Below are 24,045 nucleotides of genomic sequence, written 5' to 3'. Positions count from 1 at the left end.
TCAGAATAAATAAACCTAAATTAAAATTAATGGAGAAAAACACCTATCAGAAACAGATCAAGGATGTAACACTATTTTATTTATTTATGTATAGCTTTTAGATTAAGAAGCAGGGAAGCACATTGATTTTTTTTTTTTTTTGTCTTGTTTTTGGCCGAATAGGAAAGGACATTTGAAAATTTCTGATTGGCCACAGACAATACAAATTATCCTTTGGTGTAATTCCAGTATTATTATTATCATTGCAGAAAATCAAGCAATATGATGAAGGAAACCCAGGAGAAATACATTTGATTTATTGAGCCTTGTTTTTGTTTAATCACAGCTTGAAGGGGTTTAGGACTGCATTCCTGCTGCGACTCTGATGTTTATCCCCAGTCAGCTTGATGAGCCATGTAGCGTGGGGGTGGGGGCGGGGAGACCCTCCAATGAAAGATATTAACAATAAAGCAGCTGAAATTAAACATGTATTTCTATTACTGGAACACAGGAAGAAAAGTTCTCTTTTTTATGATGGGTGGACGGGAAAGGATCTTTGGAACTTTCTTGTATTTTCAAAACACCTTAAGGAAATTAATAGGTTCAAAATCCTTCAGGCCATTTGCATCAACTAGCTGCTCATAGACACATTGGCATTTCAGGATTGAAATGTAGGGTTCTACCTAGATGATGACAATATACAGTATTTAATTAAATGAAGGTGTTTTGTGCTAGAAATATGCCCAAAGTAAGGTAAGCATGCTTTTCATAGATATTCTGGTACTCCAGTAGCACTAAAAAAGAGTTAAGGATCGTGTAAGTTAATATTTGTTCTCACAGAAAACTGCATTTCACATGGGTTACCCTCTTTATTAGGCAGAAGAGAAAAAAAAGGATTTGATTTCTACAAAGTTAAAGTCTTTATAAGAAGCAGGGAACTTAACAGGGCATTATCTTTCTCTACCAACTTCACACATCGGCTCTCCCAAGTCTCCATGAACAGCTTTCCAATTTCTACCAGCAGAAGCCCAAAGTATTAGTAGTCAGATAAATTATATTCTCTAGAACTATTGGATCTAAAGAAGCTATCTACAGTCTATCTACAACATAACATCAAACTAGGGTCATTCTCCAATCAACAATTCAGTTTGTGGGAAAATACCAAGTTCAACAAAATCCAACATGCTCCATTTCTTGTCCAGACTGTTTTTCTATATTCAACAGCTGTCCTTTGTGAATCGTGACTGACTTCATTTTGTTCCATGTTATATACATCATAAAGCATGATCAGATAAATATTTGAGTTTGGAGCTGCAGAACTGCTCTACACAGAAGTATATGACAAGGTACAAAGCTCATCTTGGGTGGAGCATGACCTCTTTGAATATGTTGTCCATTGGGACAAATGTGTATGTATGTGTTTGTCACATCAAGATATTTGCAAGATGGCAGCATGATAAAATGGTGTCAATCTCTGCAGCAACACTAGAAGATAAATGTCTTAAAATAATTGTGGCATGTCAGGAATTCAAAATGGGATATTTTCCATGAACACTAAGTCTCATGTCAAGTCTAAAAAACAGGCACATTTTAAGTCTTATTTTTAGTAGCTGAGATGAGAAACAGATTTTATTAATGTTTTAAGGAACAATTTTATTTAACAGAGTTCTTTAAAAATAGTTTGGACCCTTCTTAAAATTTAAGAATAACTTTTTTATTAAGCTGTCTAGTTGATCCTTGAAACCCTGCAATCCTCATTGCAAATATAATTAAAATAAGTTTGCATATATGTGAATACATACATATGCAAAATATCACATTATTGACACTGAATATCCTCACCCAATTCTGGCCTAATTTTTAGTTTGGACGAGTATTAATGATACATGATCTATCTTCAAACTTATAAAACAGCAGCTTTCTACCTTTAATTCTGAGCACACTTCTTTTATGGTGTATACAATAATCTCGTTTAATTGGATTTATTTTTTCCACACTAGGCCCCGCATGGCCTACTTTCCATTTTTTCTCAGGTCTTTGAGTGTTATTTGCAAATCACTTTTCTGGAATTTAATTTCAATGGTAGGTTGGTTTCATTTCAGATTTTTTGTATTGTTTTAATTTTATTTGCCAATTTGCCTTTAAATAGCCTTAAGCTGGAAGGCTGGGGCTGCAACTTGCATCTAAATGTGATGTAGGAGGCAAAATTTAATTTGAGTGTGTAGAAAGTTTTGTATAAAGGAACACAGACTATTTTTTCATTTCTGTTTTCTAAAATACTTATATTTAAAAGGAAAAGCCCTTGCCTTGGCCAAGATTTTAAGAAATATTAATGTCGTAATCTGGTTGAGTTTAAACTTTGACAGCAATAGATAAATTCATTTTTTATAATATCAATGACTTCAGATTCAAATTGTGTAAGCCTCCAAACGTGAGGGTGGTCAGTTAGAGGATTCATATTTTTATGAGCTACAGAAAATAACTGGCTGTGTTCCAAACATGTGAGTTCACAGTTACCTGTCATACATATTAATTGAAGAGAAAATTGCTTTCTGAGCTTGGTATCATCTCTCCAGCAACTGACCAACTTAAGTCAGATGACAGATCTGTTACATGCCTATCAACCTGTATAGGATAATTGATTGACTTTCTTTTGAAGGTTTAAAGAAAAAAAAAGATATCTCTTGTATGTGAATTTTGGGAATATGTATCCCTTGTTGTGTGTTTTGCACATTATAGATGATGGAGAATGACCCCGCAACAGAACTACAGTCATAAAAATCATACTGACCTTGAATGGGATGGGGGATTGTGGGTGAAACACGCTCTAAAGGGGAAAAATAGTAAGCATCATGGAGAGTTTATATCGATCTATATCTATATCTCTTTCTATATTTATATCTACCTATATGTATATATAATAACTAAACATGAGCAAGATATCTTGCTCATGTTTAGTTATTCAGATAATTATAAAACAGACGAATTTCCATGCTTATAAGATTATATCTCCCGTAAGGCATTTGTCTGTTCTTTCAGCGAACACTAAAGTATCAGAAAGCTATTAGTAAAATTTTAAATCTAAAGCCTTTAAAAAAAATTTAGCTAGAGTAGGAAACAACATTTTATTGTGGTAACCCTCAAACAGGATCCTACCTTACATGGACAAAACTGAGTACCAAAATTACAGATTTTTTGCAGGGCTAGGTTGAAGATATTTAAATTAGTAGTGATCACGTTCAGTCATGCGACTTAGTCCTGGTTCTGGTCTCTTTAACTCAAGACAGATGGACCCATGATAGCTAAGGATGCCTTTCCCTTCCCTGAGCCCTACAGCTCATATCGGCTTTAGCCAAGTATGTGGAAAATTTATTTTGGGAAATACTAATTCAACTTTTCCCTCAGGTCTTTACTTCCATATTACGAATACCAGTGTAAGAGTAATGCCAAGGAAATAAGTAAATTGGCATGATATAATTTTATTTTGTCTTTTCTTTAATACCACCCTCTTGTGATAATACAATCTCACCTGAAATTTGATCAACCAATCAAATTTACTTGATAATACATCCTGTTGAGTAAGAAGTGTTCTTTTGAACCCTTGGGTTTTAGCTTATGTGTCCCTCACATTCCCATCCCCTAGCTACCGATCATAAATTGAATGTGCACGCAGAGCTCAGGCTTTAAGGTATCCTCTATTTATCTTATCAAAACCCCAGGTTTAACTCTAAATCCTCCTCTGAGGCTCTTTCAGAGAGGCAGAATGGTGTATTATGGATAGGTGGTATTACCTACTGCCCTGAAACCCTATAGGGCAATATAATTAGCACATACTTTATATCCCTCCTAGCTTTTTGGTTAAATAAGTACTAATAAATTGAAATAAATCAAAATCAAAATCATATTCAAATTTGATGTGCCTGCCATCTTGTACCATAAATTTAGAAAGAGTAGATTTTGCCTGGAATTTGGGCACTCAATACATCTGGATGCCAAGAAAACCCTTGCAGAGTGAGCTTTTCTCTAGCTTGGCTGAAAGTTGTAGCTTAAATGCCAAAGTTTCCTAAGTGCATTAAGATGGAACAGGTCAATAATAGCACAGTGAACAATTGTGTCTTAGTTACACAAGTGTCAAGTAGAAAAATGGTTTAAACCTCCATTGGTTATTTGGTATTAAGTTTCCAGCTTTGAAAATAAATAGCTAAACTGCTTTCAGCATTTATATAGCAGTTGGAGACTACTGTCCCATACAATACTCTATCTACCGTATTTTATTTTTATTATTACTATTATTATTCAGACGGTTTAAATGACTCAGCTTAATATTTTCTCATCATACTGTTCACAGCTGGGTAAATGCACTCTGCCCTCATTTCCACAAGACCATTTATATTGCTAAAATCATTTCAGTTGCCCTCCTCTCATTGCCTTTGCAACCGTTTCCCAGCTTGTTATCATCTTAGCTCCACCCTGTTATCATCATCTTAGCCCTACTGTGCCCTGCTACTTACTCTCATTCTCTAATTCCATCCTATTGACTTATTCCTTAGATGCTTTCCCATCCCAGCTTTTTGTCCTTATTCCTCTACCATCAGTTTGCTTCATTTTATAATTTATGCCAGGATTTGTCAGCTCTTTTAAGAGTGTAAAGTGAAGTGATATCACTTAAAATGAAAAATTTTTCAATGTTTGACATTCAAAAGTAGGGAAGAACAGGAGCTTTGCTGCTATACTCTTTGTTTTTTGGCTGCTTACATTTGGGGAAGTCAGCAGCGCCTAGTAGCTGATTGGAAGGTTTTAGGAACAGAGCCTTAAAGTTGACTCCGGAAATAAATGCTGTGGCTCTTAGTAAGGTCATCAGGTTCTTATCTGCTAAGTGTGTGTGTGTGTGTGTGTGTGTGTGTGTGTGATTGGTTAATTCTGCTGGGATGCCATGAGATAAATGAGGCATTAACACTTAACAAGAAAAACTTCTGAATTAAAAGCAACTTAAGTGACAAAGGCTAGAGTTGACTACAAGGTGTATATATAAAGGTAATTTATTAACTCAGATGTGATTTTCTTTTATTTTTCAATGGGTATTGTGGATGTTTTGCAAACCTCCTGGAACTCAGCATATTCCACACCTATTCTTGAAACTAAATCAGGTCCCAACGCTCATCCATTTCTTGTTGTAGCCACAGAAAGCCCTTGTAGATACAAGAGTTTGCAGCCAGTCTTTCAAACTACACGTGGGTAGTGTTCCTTAGCTGCTCACACTGTTTTATTATGTGACATCAAGAAGTAGCTGGTTAAGAGGCTTGGCCAAGGCTTAACTAGCATCATCAAGTGATGTATATATCTAAACCTTGGGCCCCCCAAGATAATAACTTAAATTGGTTGCTAAACAAATCGGGGAGGCTTTCCTTTTAAGGGCTCTCTCTGGTGCTCGGTTGCTTAGGTAATACTTGAAATATAATCAAGTATAGGATTACAAGTTAATGATCTTTTAAAATTAAAAAGATAATTTGAAAAGCTCCTACACACTGATGTGGTATGGCTCAGTGTAGATTCCTTTGCATTTTATTTTATTTTTTTTGTACTCAATTGCTTCAAAATATCTTACCAATCCACACATTTCTCTAAAGTGGAAGATAGGAGTGTCCTTTAACATGTGGTAATATTCATTTGACTCCTAGGGTCAAATGCTGATCATTAGGCTGGAATATTAGGAATCTCAATGTGCCAAAGATAAGCCAAGGATCTAACTAACCTAGTGGACCCATACTGGGGGTGGAGGGTGGTTAATGGAAATGGGAGGTGGCAGCTACAGTGCTCTCAGGTGAGAAGGGATGTAACGATATTTAGTCATGGAAAGACTTTACTGAGTGAAAAAAGGAGAAAGAAATTATTACTACTATTATTTTTAAGTATTTTATTTAAATTCAATTTGCCAAAATATAACACCCAGTGCTCATCCCATCAAGTGCCCTCCTCAGTGCCCATCACCCAGTTACCCCATCCCCCCACACACCTCTCCTTCTGCAACCCTTTGCTTCTTTCCTAGAGTTAGGAGTCTCTCATGGTTTGTCTTCCTCTCTACTTTTTCCCCACTCAGTTCCCCTCCTTTCCCTTACAGTCCCTTTTACTATTTCTTATATTCCACATATGAGTGAAGCCATATGGTGATTGTAGGAGAAATTAAATGTCTTCTCACTTCCAAACTACAAAAGACATATCTCCTAACATTTTCTCCACATACACAAATAGAGGTGACATATTGATCTAGAGCCTGGATTCTGGAAATTACCCAAATTTAAACCCCAGCAGCTTTACTTAGTGGCTCTAGTTACTTCACCTCTTTGTATAATGGAGAAGTAGGAGTCCCTCCTACTTTAGGCATTTAGGATTTAGGCAATTAAATGAGATCATGTATGTTAAGTATTTAGCACATGTACAGAGTATCTTGTAAACACTCACTTGATCAGAAGTGACCACTTTAAAATTATCCCTAACTTCTCCTTCCTCCCTATCCATTGCTTTAAAAGTAACTCAACATAAGCATGGAAACAAGATAGGTTTCCTTTGTGAGTGCATTACAGTCATCAGTGTGGAAACACAGAGGCTGCTACGTTACATATGTTAAGGATGGACCTTCTCTTCGTGTCAACAGAAGTCTTCCTCCATGTGGTGACTATCCAGATCCACAGCTGATGAGGACAAAGCTGAATCTTTGCCTGTACTCACTGTACCACTGGATTAATGTGTTTAGAAAAATTATACAATGCAATGCTTTGCCCAGGATGGAGAAAAACATATAAAGTTGGATATAATATAGCCTGAGGTAGTGCAGATCCTTGATAAACAATGCTAGAATGTGTGGAGAAGGAGACAAATGAGAAAGGAATGCTTCCATTGGCTTAGGAAAAAATTACTACAAATACAATGCATTCTTGTACTTTCATTCAATTATTTTGACCCCTTTGGAGATCAATATTTGAGTAGAGAGTGGAGAAGTATAAGTATGTATGTGGTGGAGGACAAGATGTATCAGTGACCGCAAACTGACACTGCAAAGAGTCAGCACTTGTCACTGTGGTAGACACTGAAAATGTGCTGACACACCAGTGAAGATGGATAATCATGAGCTCTTCAGGGGCTCTGGCTCTCTGGTTCTACTTGCTTCCTCTTGCTGGCTGGCAGCAGCTCACCAGCTGCCTTGTCTGCTCTGGACTGGCTGGGTCAGCACAGCACCCCGCTGCCCACACAGTGCTCTCTATCAGAGCGGCTGTAGCCACCCCTCCCAAGCATCTCTCCCCTCCTGACCCTGTTCTGTGGAAAAATACCACTACCAGCGTCTTCCTTCTTCCCATTAAACCCATCTACTTTGAGTCCAAGTAATGGGCAATCTGTTCACACAAGTACTTCCTTTCCCCCCCCCCCCTTTTCTCTTTCTTCATCTCCTTCCTCCCTCTCCCTCTCTCTTTATCTCTTCCCTTTGTGAAGTAGGGCTCCATATAGCTGTAATCCCATGGATCCAGCTATAATGGCTGTAACAAGGATCTCCTAACCCTAAAAAGTCACAGAGGGGTGGGTGTGGTGGAAGTGCCCTTCCTGTTAGGTAATAAGCACAGCTTCCCCCTTAGAATGTCCACACTTGAGCCATGGATCTAAGGAAGAGGGCAATAGTTCTACTAATTTTCATCACTATGCTTCCTAACTTTCCCATAAGGTGGGAAATCGGTTCTAAACCCAATGCTGATGTACGTGCGGCCAAATGCAGAGCTGGTGCCTGGGAGGGCTGTCCTGCAGAGGGCAGTGTGGGGGCACAGGGACGTCATGCACCATTAATCACCCCGCGGTGCACTTCTCAAGTGTATACAGATGACTTACTTCTGTGAAGTCATCAGGACCATATGATTATGATCCACTTGCCCAAGTCTGTGATTCTCAGTTTGCAAGCAGAAATTCTATAAGATTCTTGGCATTTCTTAATTGTACTGGATCGAGTCCTTTCAATGGGTTTTTATGAATAGGGGAATGGTATTACAGGGTTGAGATTACCTGTCATCACCACCAGCAGACTGGCAGTATCTCCATTATCTCTGACCTAGCCCACCCTGCTTTCTTCTCCTCAAGTTTCCTATACTTTCATCCTCCTTCACCTTCCTCTCAGTCTATAGGTGTCATTTTGTTTTATTATTTGAAATATATTAGCACATTTCTTCTTCTGGGTGGGGTACAAAGAAAAGATACTTTAATGCAAATTATAGTTGCTCACTTTCTCTAATCCAACTGTCCTACTTTCTCTACAAAACCTCTTATTGTCCCTATAGAACCTCTTATTAACTGTATGTGTTTTACTTAACCAGGTTACCTTAGATATGTCAGAGTCTCAAATTTAGAGTTGAGGCTATTCCCCCTCCCTCCAGTTATGGAATCCCTGATGTCAGGTAACTACATTTCTTAATAAGTACTTCTCAAGTGTGTTGAGATATTGGTATCTCTAGACGAAGTAAAGAACACTGATGTTTAGTCTTTGGAGACAAGTAAACCGAGATATGAATTTTAAACTTCATATTACAATTCATATGAATTTTAAACTTCAAGCATTTGTATGACTATATCCCATCAAACTATTATAGATTGAAGTCAAGGGGGATTATGGGTGAAAAGCTGAAGGCCAAATTTAGAATAGTTTGTTGCTGTTGTGTTTTACAAGCAGAGTTGGATCTTGAACAGTCATAAAATGGCTTTAATACTGCAACTCAAGAAACCTCTCACTTAAATCGACTTTTATCCTAAAAAATATATTTCTTGTAGGCTCATCTAAGTCAGATAAAGCAAGATGGAGACATCTCTCCTGGTCATGGTATTTCTAGCTTTTCCCACTGAACCCATGCAGAAAAAACTCCTAGTGGGGCTTGTTATTCCAAAATAATAATAGTAAAGTTTTTGGACTTTCTCTTTTAACCCAAATGAACTTCCTGGCCCAGCATGTGCTAACTCTTTTGTTTGTTTTACTTATTCTGGTAAACATATTCCTATTCCTAATATTTGCCTATTCTAAATTCCATTTTCCTATTCTGAATTTTGTGATCAGCTGAATGACACTGATCACTAGAAAACTACATAAAAATAGGGATGGTTAATGAAACCATAGACTTGCTTTCCTATTTGGAATGTATAGGAATTTCATCCATCGTACTTCTGAGGGGTATTTGTGTCTATGTTCAGGTCAGGGCCAGCTAGGCGGGGGGTCAGAGAGCCAACAGTAATAGCTGCTGTAGAGCAAGCTCTGAGGTGGACTCTCCTGCTAACACCAGGAAGCTGAAACAACTGAGTCCTCCTCTGTCTGCCTTAGGATCGTCTCTGGTCCCTGGAAATGTTTCTCTCTCCTACCATTTTATCTCTTCCAAAAATATGTCAGATAACTAATGTTTCCTGCTGTCATATGGAAACCTTTCTGTGACCATTTTTCCTCCTTTAGATTTTATATCATATTTTAATCATTCATTCTACCCTTTCTCTTCTGTTGTTAAAAATACACTTTCTTTTCCCAGCCTCTCTCTTCTCCCAGTACCTTATCTCATGGAATATTTCTTCCTCAATCACTCTCACCGGGGCCATTTTTAAACTGCTGTCCATTTCCAGGATCTTACATCACCTCTGTTCCTTAAAGAGATTTCTGTTCTCTGAATATTCTTACAGTTAAATCTATCAGGAAAAACAAAACAAAACAAAACAAAAAAGAAAGAAAGAAAGAAAGAAAGAAAGAAAGAAAGAAAGAAAGACAAAAAACAACCCAGCAACAACAAAATCCACAACAAGGCAGTTATCAAAAGTAAGTCAGAAAATAGAGAGAGAAATTATTTCATTTGTAAATCTTGCCTTACACATATGGACTGAGGGCCTGTGTTTTTGTTTCAGTGACTGTATTCTTATTTTTGTGTGAGTTCATCTTTCAGAGGTAAGGTAAATGATGAGGTACGGAAATGATTTTTAAGTTTTCTACTGGAGAACTTAGTAATTCTCCTGAGTCCCTGTTTTGGCATACTTACTGAAAAGGACTAGGCTGGCGTTGGTGACTCCCAGATTGTTGGCAGCCACGCAGGTATAGTTGCCATAGTGCTCCTCAGTGACGTTGGTCACCGTCAGGGAGGATTGGCCCTCCGTGCTCTTAATCTCAAGGCCATTAGCACTGTTTATCCTAAGAGTTCAAAAACAGAAGAGTACAAAGGAACATGGATGAAGACTTGGTGTAGCGACCCCTTTTCATCATGGTATTGGAGGGCATGGAAAGGAATGTAGTATTTAGAGCTTGTGGTTCCATGTTCAACTTCTTGTTTTAATTGTGTAACCCCATATTATCAGAATCAAGGTCCATTGACAAAGGAGACTCAGGAATGGATGAGTTTCATTGAGCTTTGGTTTCTGCTACAGGCAAGAAAGATATGCAAGTGAAAACTACCCATGGAGCCCCTTCCCTCCCTCTTTGCATGTAACCTGAATGCTTTGGGGCTTTGGGTTAAGAACTAAGGCCCCAAAGTACTTGATAAAGAATTTAGAAAACAAAGAGTTTAATTGTATAAACCCACATAATTGTAGCAGAGCTTGGTTCTGTCCTGAGGACCACCTAGTGGAACAATGGGGGCACAGTGCATTTGGCACATACCTGGTGTCATCCCGGTACCACTCAAAGTCAGGTGCAGGCACTGCTGAGGCCTCACATTTGAGTGAAGCCTTCCGCCCTGTGGTGGCTTCATTGCTCTTGGATTCTGTGATAGTGGGGGGATCTGTAGAAAAGACAGGCACACAGTTTACATGACAGTCAGAGTTTCCATGCAAGAATGACTCAAAAGTATGATCTGATCGAAGAACTGCATGAAAGGAATAGTCTTCAAGCTTCATTTACATGAATTTTGTGATCAGCTGAAGGTACTGATTCATTAGTACCATTAGTACCAATGGTGATCAGCAGAACCATTCAGCTGATCACTAGAAAACTAAATAAAAATAAGAGAAGATTAATGAAACCGTAGACTTGCTTTACTTAAATGGGACACTTCACAGGGTTTTATGGCAATGGAATCTAGGATTTCTTTTTCCTTACTCCAATAGGCTGTCAATCATTTCAACCATAGATTATAACAGTCACACAATTTTTTCTTTTCAGAAATTAAGTGGTGATACCAAAGGACTTGGGATTTTAAACATATAATATGAACATTTTTCTTTTTCTTCATCATCATCATCATCATCATCATCATCATCATCATTATTGTCACAGTTTGAGATGGCAGGAAGAAGTCTGGTGAAAGTAATGAAGGACTAAAGTTCTCCTCCCCTAAGCTCAGCCTGATATTGTTGCAGGAATTCAGAAAAACAAACTGGTGTTAGATGCTTAGCTTTTCTTTTTTTTTTTTTTTTCCTTCTAAGTGTTCCCTTATTGCTGTGACCCAAGTAAATTGTGCTTTTGTGTGTGAGAGTGCAGTTGAATCTACCCTGCCACACAGAAGCCTTGCTGGTGTGTCAGTTTTCTGCGTTCTCTGGCAGTTGTATACTTGATATGCTCTGCTGAGAATTGGGCCTGCAAAACTATAGCAGGCATGAAATGAGCTCAGAAACACATCTGATATTCTAATTTGCCATGATTCTTTCAAATAATCCTACAGAGGGTGGAACAAGTGTTTACAGGTCCATGTCACTGAGGTGGAATTGTAGACTCAAGCTCCTGGCTTGATGATTCTGTATTTGTACAGGTTATAGACCTTCAAGGAGAAAAGGGCTTTTCTGTCCAAAGGCCATTTGCCTGAAAATGGCAGGTTGGCTCTGTGCACAACTCAAAAATAGACCCAAACAATCTGTTTCGATTTTGTAGAAGAGAAGCTTACTTAGGGAAATTAGCAAAGTAAACTAGTCCACAAAATTCATTTAAATCTCTGCTCTTCAGCCCTTGGTTCAGGTACTCGTTTTTGATTTTTGTCTTCATATTCAGAACTATTTTCCAAGTTTCCTGCTTATAGAAGACTCTGATCTTCTTAGTTGAAAAGGATGCACAAGCCATGAGGTTAGTCTGCAGTTTTCTCTCCCATTTCATTTTCACATCAGCTTGGACACTTTAAATCATTGCCAAAGAGAGGAGGAGTTAAGGCTTGTTTGGATAAGCATCACCGGCCCATGTGTAGACAGGTGTGCCAAAGAGGGTGGTGGTTGTGGCTGTTTTGTGTTCGACTTATCTACTCATCTTTGTATAGATACAAAAAAGCCAGATGAATAGAAAAACCCCTGGATTGGAAACTAGGAATCCTGGAATTTAATTTGTTTTATGGACCTCTCATCACACAGTTTCTTTTATGGAGCCTTGGTTTTAAAACCTATGTGAGGGAACCACAAATGACCTATAGTAACCCTTCCAGCTTTAAAGAAAACAAACCAATTCTAGTCAAAACTGTCCACCCTTCACAAATGGGCAGTTGGTATCATCGTGACTCACGTGTATGTTCATACCCATAACTCACTTAACACTTAAGTTACTAACTTTCATAACTCATTTATCTGTTCCATGAGTTATGAATTAGGGTTAGCAGTCAGAAACAGGAAACCTGAGGTCTGATTGCGACTCTTATCTTAACCAGAACTGTGGCTTGCACAAGTGTCTCCACCAGTTTGAGCTTTTTCTCTTAAAAAAAGGAGTTAGCTTAAAATGATCACCAAAGTTCCACTTAAAATTCTTTCATTTTGTGATTCACTATATGTACCATCATAGCACATTAGTAATAATTGGTAATAATTAGGAATAATTAGGAATAATTGGTGGTAGTGGTGTTGGTGAGGGAGATATTTGTATAGAGATGGGGCACTGAATCGAGGTTAAGAGTTTGGATTTAAAGTTTGATAGACAGGAGCTCAAAACCAGGCTCTATCCCTCACTGTCCTTCCTCATTACAGAAAATAGTGCTTTGTCTAGAGTCACATTGCCTCAACTTCCTCAAGTATAAAATGCTGGAACCAGAAGCAGGGAGGTCTTCTTTGAGAGTACTGAATGAACCCAAGAGAGCTTGCACGAGGTTTGTGAAAAAGAGGCTGGAAGGGAATGGACAGATTTGAGATTGAGAGATAGGAAGCTTCAGGATTGACATGAATAGATGTGAAGGATGGGGGAAGGAGGCGGGTAACACCCAAGTTTTTGGCTTGGGCATCTAAGTGATGCCCTGAGATGCACACTGAGAATGTAAGAAGAGAAATAGATGACCACAAACAATTATTACTTTCTCATCCTCACTTCATCACTATCGTAGGTTCTGAAGCCGCCAGTGACTCCACAATTTGTAGCATGCTGGCCAGAGAGATAATCTTCCTTGTGATTTTATTGACTTGTTTAATTTCTCAGTTTATAAAATGAGTTTTAGCCAGTGTTTATGAATCTCTGGAGCCACGTGGTGTGACAAACCGTTAATGATGACTACCTTTTTGCTAAACCAACTCTAACCTGGGTCTGATTGCACACTTTCCATCACCTCCACCTCCGGTGCTCATAGCTGTGGCACCTCAATATAATAATGCTACGGTAAATGGCTTCCTGCCCCTTCACTGTGGGACCAGGAATGCAGGCCCCATGGGACAGTTTTGTGGAAGAGTTCTTCCTTACCCTGGATGTTTCCTTCTATATGGTGGGAGCTTAGTCAGTATATCTCCTTGCTCTGAAACCCAGAAGGAATGAATGGTTCTGGCTGAAAAATCTGGGAAGAATAAATGAGGTTTCTTTGGCTCATCTCTGTCCTTGCTTCCTTTTGGAACCAACCTTCTGGCAGGGAACAGGGGTTCTCCTCTGCTTCTCCACACGATAGTCTTATTTGGGCTCTTTTCTTCCCACTTTCAGATGAGTAGGCCTGCCCCATTCCAGGGCTGCCATGATTGGGGAGATTAAATCCTCCACACTAAGTACTACCTCTAACCATCTTGATTTCTAATAATGGGGGCAATTGGGTTTCCCATATACCTCCTTTACTTATTTCTGAATTTGTTCAGAACCTGAATAACTAAGCAGTAAGTTATTTATTAGCTCCTCAGAGATGCAAATATGGGAAAAGTGGCAGTGAATTAGGGTTGAACAATTTTAGGTGCGTTATTTTTGGGATAGGATGACACTGGTAAATTATAAAGGCCAAACACTTGCTTCTCTCCTTGAAAATCTAGGAAGTTTTCCCTACCAAGGTAAATTCACAGATAGTGATAAATACACAAAGAAGTCATTGTTCCTAATAGTTTTTAGATGACACAATGGTGTAAGTCTGTTCACTCATGGCTTATTGGAATGAACATTTCAAAATTCATTTATAATGAATTCTGTATAGGTGAGGCTGAGAAAAATTATTACAAATCACATTGCAGCATGCCTAGTGTACTTAAAATAATAGATGTCCATGCTCAAAATATCATTATAATAAAAATGTGGCTTAATAAAAATGCTGCACAGAGTTCATTGTTATTCTTTAAGTGACTTTGGAATAGCCTACCATTTTCAAAGGACTCTTTCGGTCTTTATTACTTCAAAATTCTGGGTTCTGAAAATATTAATAAGGGCTTTCTTCTTATATCACCAGTTACAAAAGTCTTTCAATTAGAATGAATAGGATAACAATGAAAGTGACCTAATAAACAGAGTATCATTCATTTAGTCATTCTAATTTTTTGGAATAATAATAGAAAAGAACAAAAATCTTAATAAAGGTCTCAATTTGTGGGCATTTACCATGTGTCAGCACTCTACTAGGCTTTAGGTATTCTTTTCATCCAAATAATAGCTGTCAAAGGTAGGGCTTATTAACCCTAGTTTATGAATGAGAAGACAGATCTATGGAGGGTTAAAAACTCATCCACATTCACATGGCCAGCATTTGATGGAGTCTAGATTGAACTCATGTTTTAAAGCCCATGCTCTGAACTTCTATGGGCTTCCATTTGTATGAGTTCTTTTAAAGAGAAATGAATTCCTAATAAGGAAAAATACCATTTAGGGGAACATGTTAGTAGCGTAAAAGGTAAATGTTCTATTTCTGCTATTAAAGGGTAACAAGAATGGCACAGCATACAGTCATCTAGGGGGTATAAACCCCCATTAGAAATCAGGAGTTGTGGGCTCACTTTCTGCCTGTGCCATTTGGGTTGTTACCTCCTAGGGGTCATGTGTTGACCTCTGAGGCCCTCCACCTAAATGGAGATGATGATCCCTGTGACCTATCTCACAGGTTTGACGTATAGATCAAATGGAATCATGTATAAGGGAGCATGTTTAACACCTGAGGTGATTGTATTTATTATTATTATTTTTATTTTTACATTTATTATTTTGTTGCTATTATTCACATAGTGTTTTGGAAGGAAAGAGGCACTGAAGTTAGAACTGGGTTAAAATCCCAATTCTATCTACCACACACAAGTTCTTTGATTTTTTGGCCAAGAATGCTTATATTCTCTGAGCTCTGTTTATGTCCTCTCTGCAGGGGGATGATTTGACTATCTTCCAGGGTGAGTGTACAGTGGTGGACCAATCAACATAAAAGGGGCAGAGAATGGAGGCAATAAGAATGGTACTACCTTTAGAGAATTGAGAAACAATAACAGAACTAATTCAAAGTTAACTTTAAAAACAAATCACCATGTCTTAGCAATACTAAACTAAACATACTAAATAATGTCAGTGGTAAAATAAATACCTCCTTGCTGGGGCAGTTCAGGCCCAATACACCTCCCTCCTTGGTTAGCCACTGCCCATGTGATGATTACAGCGATTCATACAAAATCTCTAGCACAGTCTTGGTATTCTGAAGGAATTCAGAAAATTATAGTTCTTGTTCACATTGCAAAGTTATGGTAGAAGGCTGGCAGTACTCTGGATTTGTATTGAATGTTTCCTCTGAAGGATCCATGAGCATTAGGACACGTCTTTACTGAAACTGTCCCAAATATAAGAATAAACTAAAGGTTGGCATGGAGAATGCATTGCTGTAGCTATAAATATCATGAGAAAGTAGCCAGTGTGGTTCCATAATGAGCATTTATTTTCCTAAAGCCTCATCATTAGGTGATTTTTGAATCAAAGCACTGAAGATTTCAGTTAAAATGCATATATATTATCTGGAAACAACAGATGTTTCCAGTCCCAATTGTAGATTCCATCGTAGGTAATCTATGCCTCATAAATGACTATCAAATGTAAGGGCGAGTTTTAGAAATGCCAGTATCCAAGTCCCCCTGCATCTGTGTTGGGTCGGTTAGCTCTGAACATCGATGTGGAGGCAGAGCTGACCTCAAAGGGAGACAAGTAGAAGGAAAAGACGTTACAGCATGGTGGCGTGAACTAGCTAGAGACATAGTTGTGGAAAGCAGGAATATTAGCTGGTTAATGAGATGGAGGGAAGACTTGATAGGTGGGGGCAGTTTTAGAGAAAAAATTCTGCAGAAATAGGAAAAGAGTTCAGAGTTCAGCCTAAGAAGAATGCAAATAAACTTAACAGTCTGCATTTATTGAACACTGACTATGCACTAGATATTATCCTCAGGATACTGGGCACTAGGATGAGGTAAACCTATAAGTGGCTAGTTTTAAAGTACTGTGAAAACTGAAATAGAGGGACTCTGTAAAAAAAAAAAAAAAAAAAAAAAAAAAAAAAAGAGAGACAGTTGTCCTTAGGGATGGTATCTGGAAGAAATTAGCTGTATTGTAAGATACAAGAAACCAGAAGTCCTATTTATTGTACAAGTAATAAGCTTATTTAGTTGAAGAGATTTCAGGTCAATAATTTAGCTTCTGTAAACTCCAGGACCTCTTACTACATAGAAAATAGATTTTGCTCGTCAAATGGCTGTATGCAATGCTATAAACCAACTGTGGAGAAGGATTATCCAAGAGAAGTAAAAAGGAGAGACCGTAGAATCCAGCTTATGAAGTAAACAGGAGAAACTGTTGTGTCTCCATCTTTTATTTACTGCTCTAGCTTCTCAGTGTCCTGCAACAAATATCTGTTGGCAACTGAGTAAATGAATCAATGAAATGCTCGTAGGAGAAAATTACCAGCATTGGGGTTTTTTTCCCCCCAGTGGTACTCAGGGTCTGTTTCATTACAGTAAGTTATTTAGCCATTATTTATCTTAGCCATCCTGATCGCCTGAACTAATTCCAAACCCTGTGATTTGAAAAGAGGAATCTGTTTAAATAATGGGACACTTTCACAGTGTGTAGGCTTAGATGAAGTGATGAAGTAATACTGGATATTTCTCAGTAGGAACAAGTTTTGCTAGCCAGAGATTTCACTGTCCGTCTCAGAAACTGCAAGGCTAAAGCAGGGCAACGGGAAATGGTACAGCCCAGCATATACTAGGTCACCTCAAGCAAGTTTCCTCAACTCCCTATGCTTCAGTTTCCAAGTTTTTAAAGTCAAACTAGTGATGCTTATCTCATAAGTTTACTGTGAGAATTAAAAGAAAATCCATTAGTCCAGTGCTGCACATAGTAGGTACTAAGGATTGAAAATGCCTTCTTTTTTCTCTTTTACTGAAAGCACGGGCTTTAGAATCAAATGGGCCAGAGTCTGAATCCCTTTTCTTACACTTGCTTCCACATTGGAAAGGCAATTTTCCCTACTTTCCCTGGTTCTGTAATTCAATCTTGGAGACTTTGTCTACTTAATACAACTACATTTAAATAGGACAAATTATACAACAGTACAACAGGCACAATGGCTAGTTGTTTTAATGTAATATAAACATAGCAGATGAGGTTTTGGTAAAAAGGGTGATTACAGAAGACATTGATATTAGAACATATTTCCTGATTTGTGACCGATATCATTTGCAAAGTTTGAAGAAATGTCAAGAGGGTGGACTTTACCTGTGAGTGCTTTACCTACTCATTCAGCAAACATTCACTGAGCAATTTTTATAAGGTCAGGCCTGGGCTAGGTACTGCTGGTTAGGACATACCTTCTGTATGTTTAACTAAGCTCATTATAAATCTTCATGTAATTTGTTATTAGGTATCATTTCAGAATCTCAAGGTTCTATCTATATTCTTTTGTATTTCACTCATCAGTAGGAGAAGCTCACATCTTCATAAAAGCCTTTTCTTAAAAATTATCAGTATTTTCTTCTGCTCTAAGTTACACTATGGGGACAGTCAAGAAGGAGCAATGTCAGACTAATTGCGCTAATAATAATAGGGCCCAGGCGGCTGGCTTTGATCTTGGGAACCATCTGCAATGCAGACCACTTTGATGTTTCACACAATGGAAGCATAAATATTTTCTATGTACTCCATGATTGGACCTTCAGAAATCTAATTAAGATGAAGGTCAATTAAGAGAAAATGAAATCTTAACTCTAAAAGTCAGAGAAGAGGTGGAAGATGATGGCATGGCTGTGTGTACATAAAAGAACCTAACTAACCTAATTATAAACTTATATAAACACCCAGAGAAATTGCCTTTCATGTAAAAAAAAGGTCCTAAAGCATTTTATAACATTGAGATCATTAATGTGTCTTTGAAACACACCCAGCACTGAAAAAGAATAGTAATACTGGCATTTCAAAACTCTATTACTAAAATAAATTAAAAATAAATAAATAAATAAATAAATAAATAAATAAAAAATCGCAGACAGCTACAGGATAAAAGCACTTCAGAGCTCATCAAATGTACCTCTTGCTTCTTGGAAATGATTGCCATCAGTGTCTACGGCAGAGTCCTATGTACTGGATTCTTCTAGGTATGGTGTGAAGGAGATTTCACTGTCCATCTCAGAAACTGCAAGGCTAAAGCAGGGCAACGGGAAATGGTACAGCCCAGCGTAGACCAGGTCACCTCAAGCAAGTTTCCTCAACTCCCTATACCTCAGTTTCCAAGTTTTTAAAGTCAAACTAGTGATGTTTATCTCGTAAGTTTACTGTGAGAATTAAAAGAAAATCCATTAGTCCAGTGCTGCATATAGTAGGTACTAAGGATTGAAAATGCCTTCTTTTTTCTCTTTTACTGAAAGCATGGGCTTTAGAATCAAATGGGCCAGAGTCTGAATCCCTTTTCTTACACTTGCTTCCACATTGGAAAGGCAATTTTCCCTACTTGAGCTTCGGTATATCAAACCCTAAAATAAGTCAATTATACATACCATGACAGAGACTTTATATAGAATCACTGGTACATAGGTAACTGCGTGGAGGGCTTAAGATAATGGAAAGTAACTCATCATGGTCTACAGTATATTTTCAAATATGGGTTAACGTGTTTGTGCATGTGTCTCTGCACATGCATGTATGTGTGTTATATGTGCATATGTAGATATGGGTGTATAGGGCATATATTTGTGTGTGAGTGTGTGCGAGCACTCTAAATGCATAGGAAGAAGGAACTGTCAGGACGTCCCTTTGTCCCTGTCACTCGCCACAATTGTGTGATGTGGGCACTTGAATTTGAATGATGTGAAAAGTCACTCCTAACTGAACAGGATAAACGAATTCTCTTTATTCTTTTGCTGGGTGACACACATCATATGGATCCGCCCCCTCCCCCTGTCTTTTGAACTACATCTAAGGATCCTTTCATCTGAGAAGTTCAAAGTATGCCCATTACCTATGCATCTTAGTGAAATCTTCGTTTCTAATGCCCATACTTTGGGACAAATAGATAACCAAACTAATTTATCAGGTATTCCTGGTAGCCACTGGGGACACATGATACCTGACCACAGTGACTTGAATTTGTTCCGAAGGCCAATTAGTTAAATAGCAGAAGCCAGGTTATTCCCTTCTGATAAACAGTGCAAAAGCTAGCAATTCCAGTTTAAGCAGAAACGAATTGTCTCCTTTTCCAAAGTGGTATGACCTTGTTCTTCACAAAGACCAGAATAGTGATTGCTAGAAATGCTAGTGCTGTTCGGTCATATTTTCTTAATTCTGTAGTCTTAGTAAAAGACAGACTGTATTGTTAAATGCATTATGGGTTATATTTAGAGTTGGTAGAGTTGATTTATCTAATCCAAAGGCCAAGGCCTGCCCTTGGATGTGTCCAATGTATAAATGTGCATCCCTGACCAGAGGAGCATCTGCTTGAAATGCAATGTTCTTTTGCTAATGGGATCTTTAGAGCTTGCTCGTGGTGGAGGTGGGCCCTGGGCACACAGCACCCGCAGGCTTTTGCCATACTCACAGTTCACAGTGACCTTCACTTGTCTGACATCCGCCGAGGAGACTTCATTGGCAGCTTTGCACTCATATTTGCCTGACTGCTCCCTGGTGATGCCAAGGATCTCTAGATATTCTTCTTCTCCTTCAAATTCTCTCCCTGAAAAACAGAAATTTGCATGATTGTTTTTTAGGTTTAAAACATGCAGCAGAGCACTTATGTTTTCAGTAAATGCAAATGGCTTTTTAATAATTTGACCATGTGTTTGTCTGAGGTCAGTTTCCACAGAAGCAGACCCCATGACAAAAAGTCACATGAAAGTGATCATGGAAGGAGAGTTCTCAGGAAAAACCAGTATGGCAGTGGGAAAATGGGACCTGGAAGACAAAGAAGCCAAGAGAGGGTGCTGGTCACATCCCACAGAGGGTAATGTGGTTTAATCCGTCAGGGAGCTGTGGGGAAAGCACAGGTCCCACTTAAAGTTGTCCTGACTAAAAGTCAAGTAACTGCAGTATTTAGGCATCTGCACCCACCAGTCATTGGTTAAGGGCTCAGGGCAGAGTGGGAATTGGGCATACGGTTGTAAGGGCTCAGAGGGGCTACTGTCTAAGCACTGTTGCTATCAATTACACCTTGTGGCCAAACACACTTCCAACCAGAGTTGTTATTATGACAAGCGGTTTCCTTATGAGAAACTGTCACTCTTCTCCCTCAAATTATGTGGAATTCTGTTTACAAAGGTCATGTTCAAAACCCCGTCTTGTAGTTATGGTTTCCTTGCTCGGTGTCAAACCACTTCATCATTGAGGCTTTCAGACTACAGACCAGATCCATGAGAATGTGCTGCTGATGCTGTGCTTTGTGACAGATGGTGTCACCTGGGGGTGGGTGGTAGGGAGCTCAATACCATCGGCTTAGTCAGTTAGGATTAGGGGTCCGGAGGTCCTTTTTGGAAAGTTCCACAAATTTGGATGTGTCCATTTGGTAATGAAATTTCAAGCAAAGCAGACTTGTTTAATTCTCCTCCTGTGAAGTATAACTGATTAAATGACTTTCTTCCTGGAAAGGAGTGGGGTCAGGGAGAGAAGGAATAAGAAGTGGAAGGGGAGGAAAAGGAACGGAAGGAAAAGAAGCTGAAATGGAAAGGGGATTGAGCAGGGGAGTTGCTTGGCCAGAAAGGCGTATAAACTTGAACTCCAGCTAAATTGAACCCTCTTTATCCCAAATTACTAAACCCAATTTCTGTTGGGTTAGGATAAAGCAGCTGAGGAGGGTGCAAAAGGACACAGTCCTGCCCCGTGAAGAAATCTTGCTCTTGGTCATCCCACACTAAATGATACCAATTAATAGCTTTGCTCAAATGCCACAAGCTGTTTTCCTTTTCTGGAAATTCCCTAATGGCCAAATCAACGTAACAGACAGCTACCATAGAGACAAATTCACTGTCTAAATATGTCAGCCAAGCCTGTTAACTTGGCTCCCAATAGAACACGGGGCCTGTTTGATAACATCCTGTAACACAACTGTCAGGACTATTCCAAGCTTCAAGTCTTTGTCAATTGTCACTATCACCAGTGTTGAGGAAACTATGCAATCCCAACAAGAAAAGGCAGTAGTTTTACAGAATTATCTGGTTCTGGAGCCCTGCACTTTAACTAGCACATGTTTCTACTGAAAATGCTTTAGAGTTAGTCTATCAAGTAAATAGCTGCATATCATCTATAAAAGATTAATTCCCCCCCCTATTTGTGTTTTCGCCTTTTTTCTTCTTCACATTCAGGGAAGCAGACAGACCTGACTTCACATGCCACAGAAGTAGAATGTGGTAGGAAAGAAAACAGAAACTTTTGGAGGGGTAAGAGTCCACTGTATTGGATGAACTGGGAAGAATTTAGGCTTGGAGGAAAAAAAAATCTTTCCTACATACTTGCAACTGTGGACTGAGAGTCATGACAACTAATTGATGCTAAAATCTTGTAGCTAAATATAAATACCCTGAAGACAAATGGCAATGTTGACAACTGCAGGCCAAAATAGGTATAAACTCATTAAAAAATCTAGAATACAGAGGTGGAATTGACAGACAGCATTACTGATTTTGAGAATGACGGATTGTAGTAAAAGAAGAGTTTGGGATGCCAGGCTGGTTCAGTCAGTTAAGTGTCGACTCTTGGTTTCAGCTTAGGTCACCATCTCAGGGTCGTGAGATGGAGCTCCACAGTGGGCTCCACACTGAGCACCCCTCTGCCCCTTCCCTTGTTTGTGCACTCTCTCTCTAAAATCAATCAATCAATCAATCAATCAGTCTTTAAAAAAAAGAAAGAAGGGTTCAAATGATTTCTGAACAGTTTAGGATTTCTGCTATGCTGGGCTCCCACACCCCTCAACCTCATTCCTGGGTAGGTATGAGCTGTCAGTGAAAGAGAGAACAAGTGCAGTCTTCTTAGAGACAGCCAACAACACTGAATTCTTTTCGATTCCCATGAAATACCTAGAAATGGTGGGTAGTGAATTCCTACCTTGCATTTTGAATTTTTAAAAGATATAAACCTGTTCTAGGAGAGGGAAAGGCGACTTTTAGCATACCAACTAAGGCCCTACCAGTTCGGGAAAGATAACACCTATGAGGGTAAGATGAACTAGAGAAAATAAAGTGGTATTTAATGGGTTTTTGGACCTGGGATTCTTACACAATAATGTAGGTATTAATAATCCCACTTTTTCTGGTAAGCAGATAATAATGAGTTTTCAATCCCACATGTCCAGGAAGAATTTACCCCAATACCACTGAAGATGAAGGGGAGTTTCTCTTACATGCCCCATCCTGTAAGGCAGGAAAATCATTTTGCTTCTCCCATGGCGGCTCTCCTCCTCTCTGATGGCTGCCTTGATCCCCAGCACATGTGTATGGAGCTGTTTCACTGGAGTGGGCAGTCTCAGTGTACAAACCAAATACAGATGACAGAAGCTAGATGGTCTTCCTCTATCCAACAAGCTTGATAAGAATTTAAAATATTAAACAACACCTCTGGGCCCTTCTTGTCATTCTTCCTTTGCCCCTTGGATCCTTCAGTTGAAATTCGTATACTTCCTGGCGCTTATTATTATTATTATTAAGAGAGCAGAAAGAAGCAGGGGGAGGGCAGAGGGAGAGGGAGAGAGATAATCATAAGCAAATGCCAAACCAGCATAGAACCTGACTGGGGGCTGTATCCCGTGACCCTGAAATCATGACCGGAGCCGAAATCAAGAGTCCCATGCTTAATTGACTGAGCCACCCAGGTGGCCCCATGGCACCTCTTGCTATTTCTTACACCCGTAGGAGACTTTACCCACAGCACATTATCTGTCCTACTTCACTTGAGCATTTCTTATTAATCCACAGTGATCTGAGAGGAAATGGGAGCTTTCCTGTTGCACAGGATTTGGCACAGATTAGTTTGTTGAGTTAGCTGAACTGAATTAAGAAACACAAGTAGATGGGACGCCTGAGGGGCTCAGTGGTTGAGCGCCTGCCTTTGGTTGGGTCGTGATCCCGGGGTCCTGGGATCGAGTTCCACATCATGTTCCCCGTGGGGAGCCTGCTTCTCCCTCTCATGAATAAATAAATTTAAAAAAAAAAATCTTGAAAAAAAGAGAAAGAAACACAAGTAGAAACTAGAGCCAGATTCAATACATCATAAAGCTTAAGAGAACGAAGTATTGAAAGATGGCTCAGTAATTCTCTATGAGAAGCTGGTGTATCAATCCCCTCCTTTTGATGATCCTCACAGAGTGCATTTTCATTGGGGTAGAAAGGGTAGACTGAGTCCTACGCTGCTGAAAAGCTGGACAGAGCCTCTCTGGCTGTGGCCACACCAACACAGCCCCCAGGTAGAAACAGTCACCATGACACAGCTTTTATCAG

The 24,045-nt window shown here is 39.0% G+C and overlaps 1 protein-coding gene across 5 annotated transcripts in view; it reads right to left on the bottom strand.

The window, feature by feature from the left end:
• Positions 1–24,045, bottom strand: part of LSAMP (limbic system associated membrane protein) — a 637,815-nt gene that overhangs the window by 30,755 nt on the left and 583,015 nt on the right. For 3 of the 5 annotated variants that reach the window (XM_072812458.1, XM_072812460.1, XM_072812462.1), the window contains exons 4-7: positions 20,163–20,297; positions 10,634–10,754; positions 10,020–10,168; positions 2,771–2,806 (exon numbers count right to left, since the gene is read on the bottom strand). In XM_072812458.1, coding sequence (XP_072668559.1) covers positions 2,771–2,806; positions 10,020–10,168; positions 10,634–10,754; positions 20,163–20,297 — 441 coding nt within the window. The remainder of the gene's footprint in view (positions 1–2,770; positions 2,807–10,019; positions 10,169–10,633; positions 10,755–20,162; positions 20,298–24,045) is intronic. The other 2 variants (XM_072812461.1, XM_072812463.1) reach the window with 1 other exon arrangement.

This window comes from Canis lupus, chromosome 35 (genome assembly GCF_048164855.1).
Source record: "Canis lupus baileyi chromosome 35, mCanLup2.hap1, whole genome shotgun sequence".
Classification (NCBI taxonomy): Eukaryota; Metazoa; Chordata; class Mammalia; order Carnivora; family Canidae; genus Canis; species Canis lupus.
The sequence above is the reverse complement of the archived record's forward strand: the minus strand, read 5'-3'. Positions and strand labels throughout refer to the sequence as shown.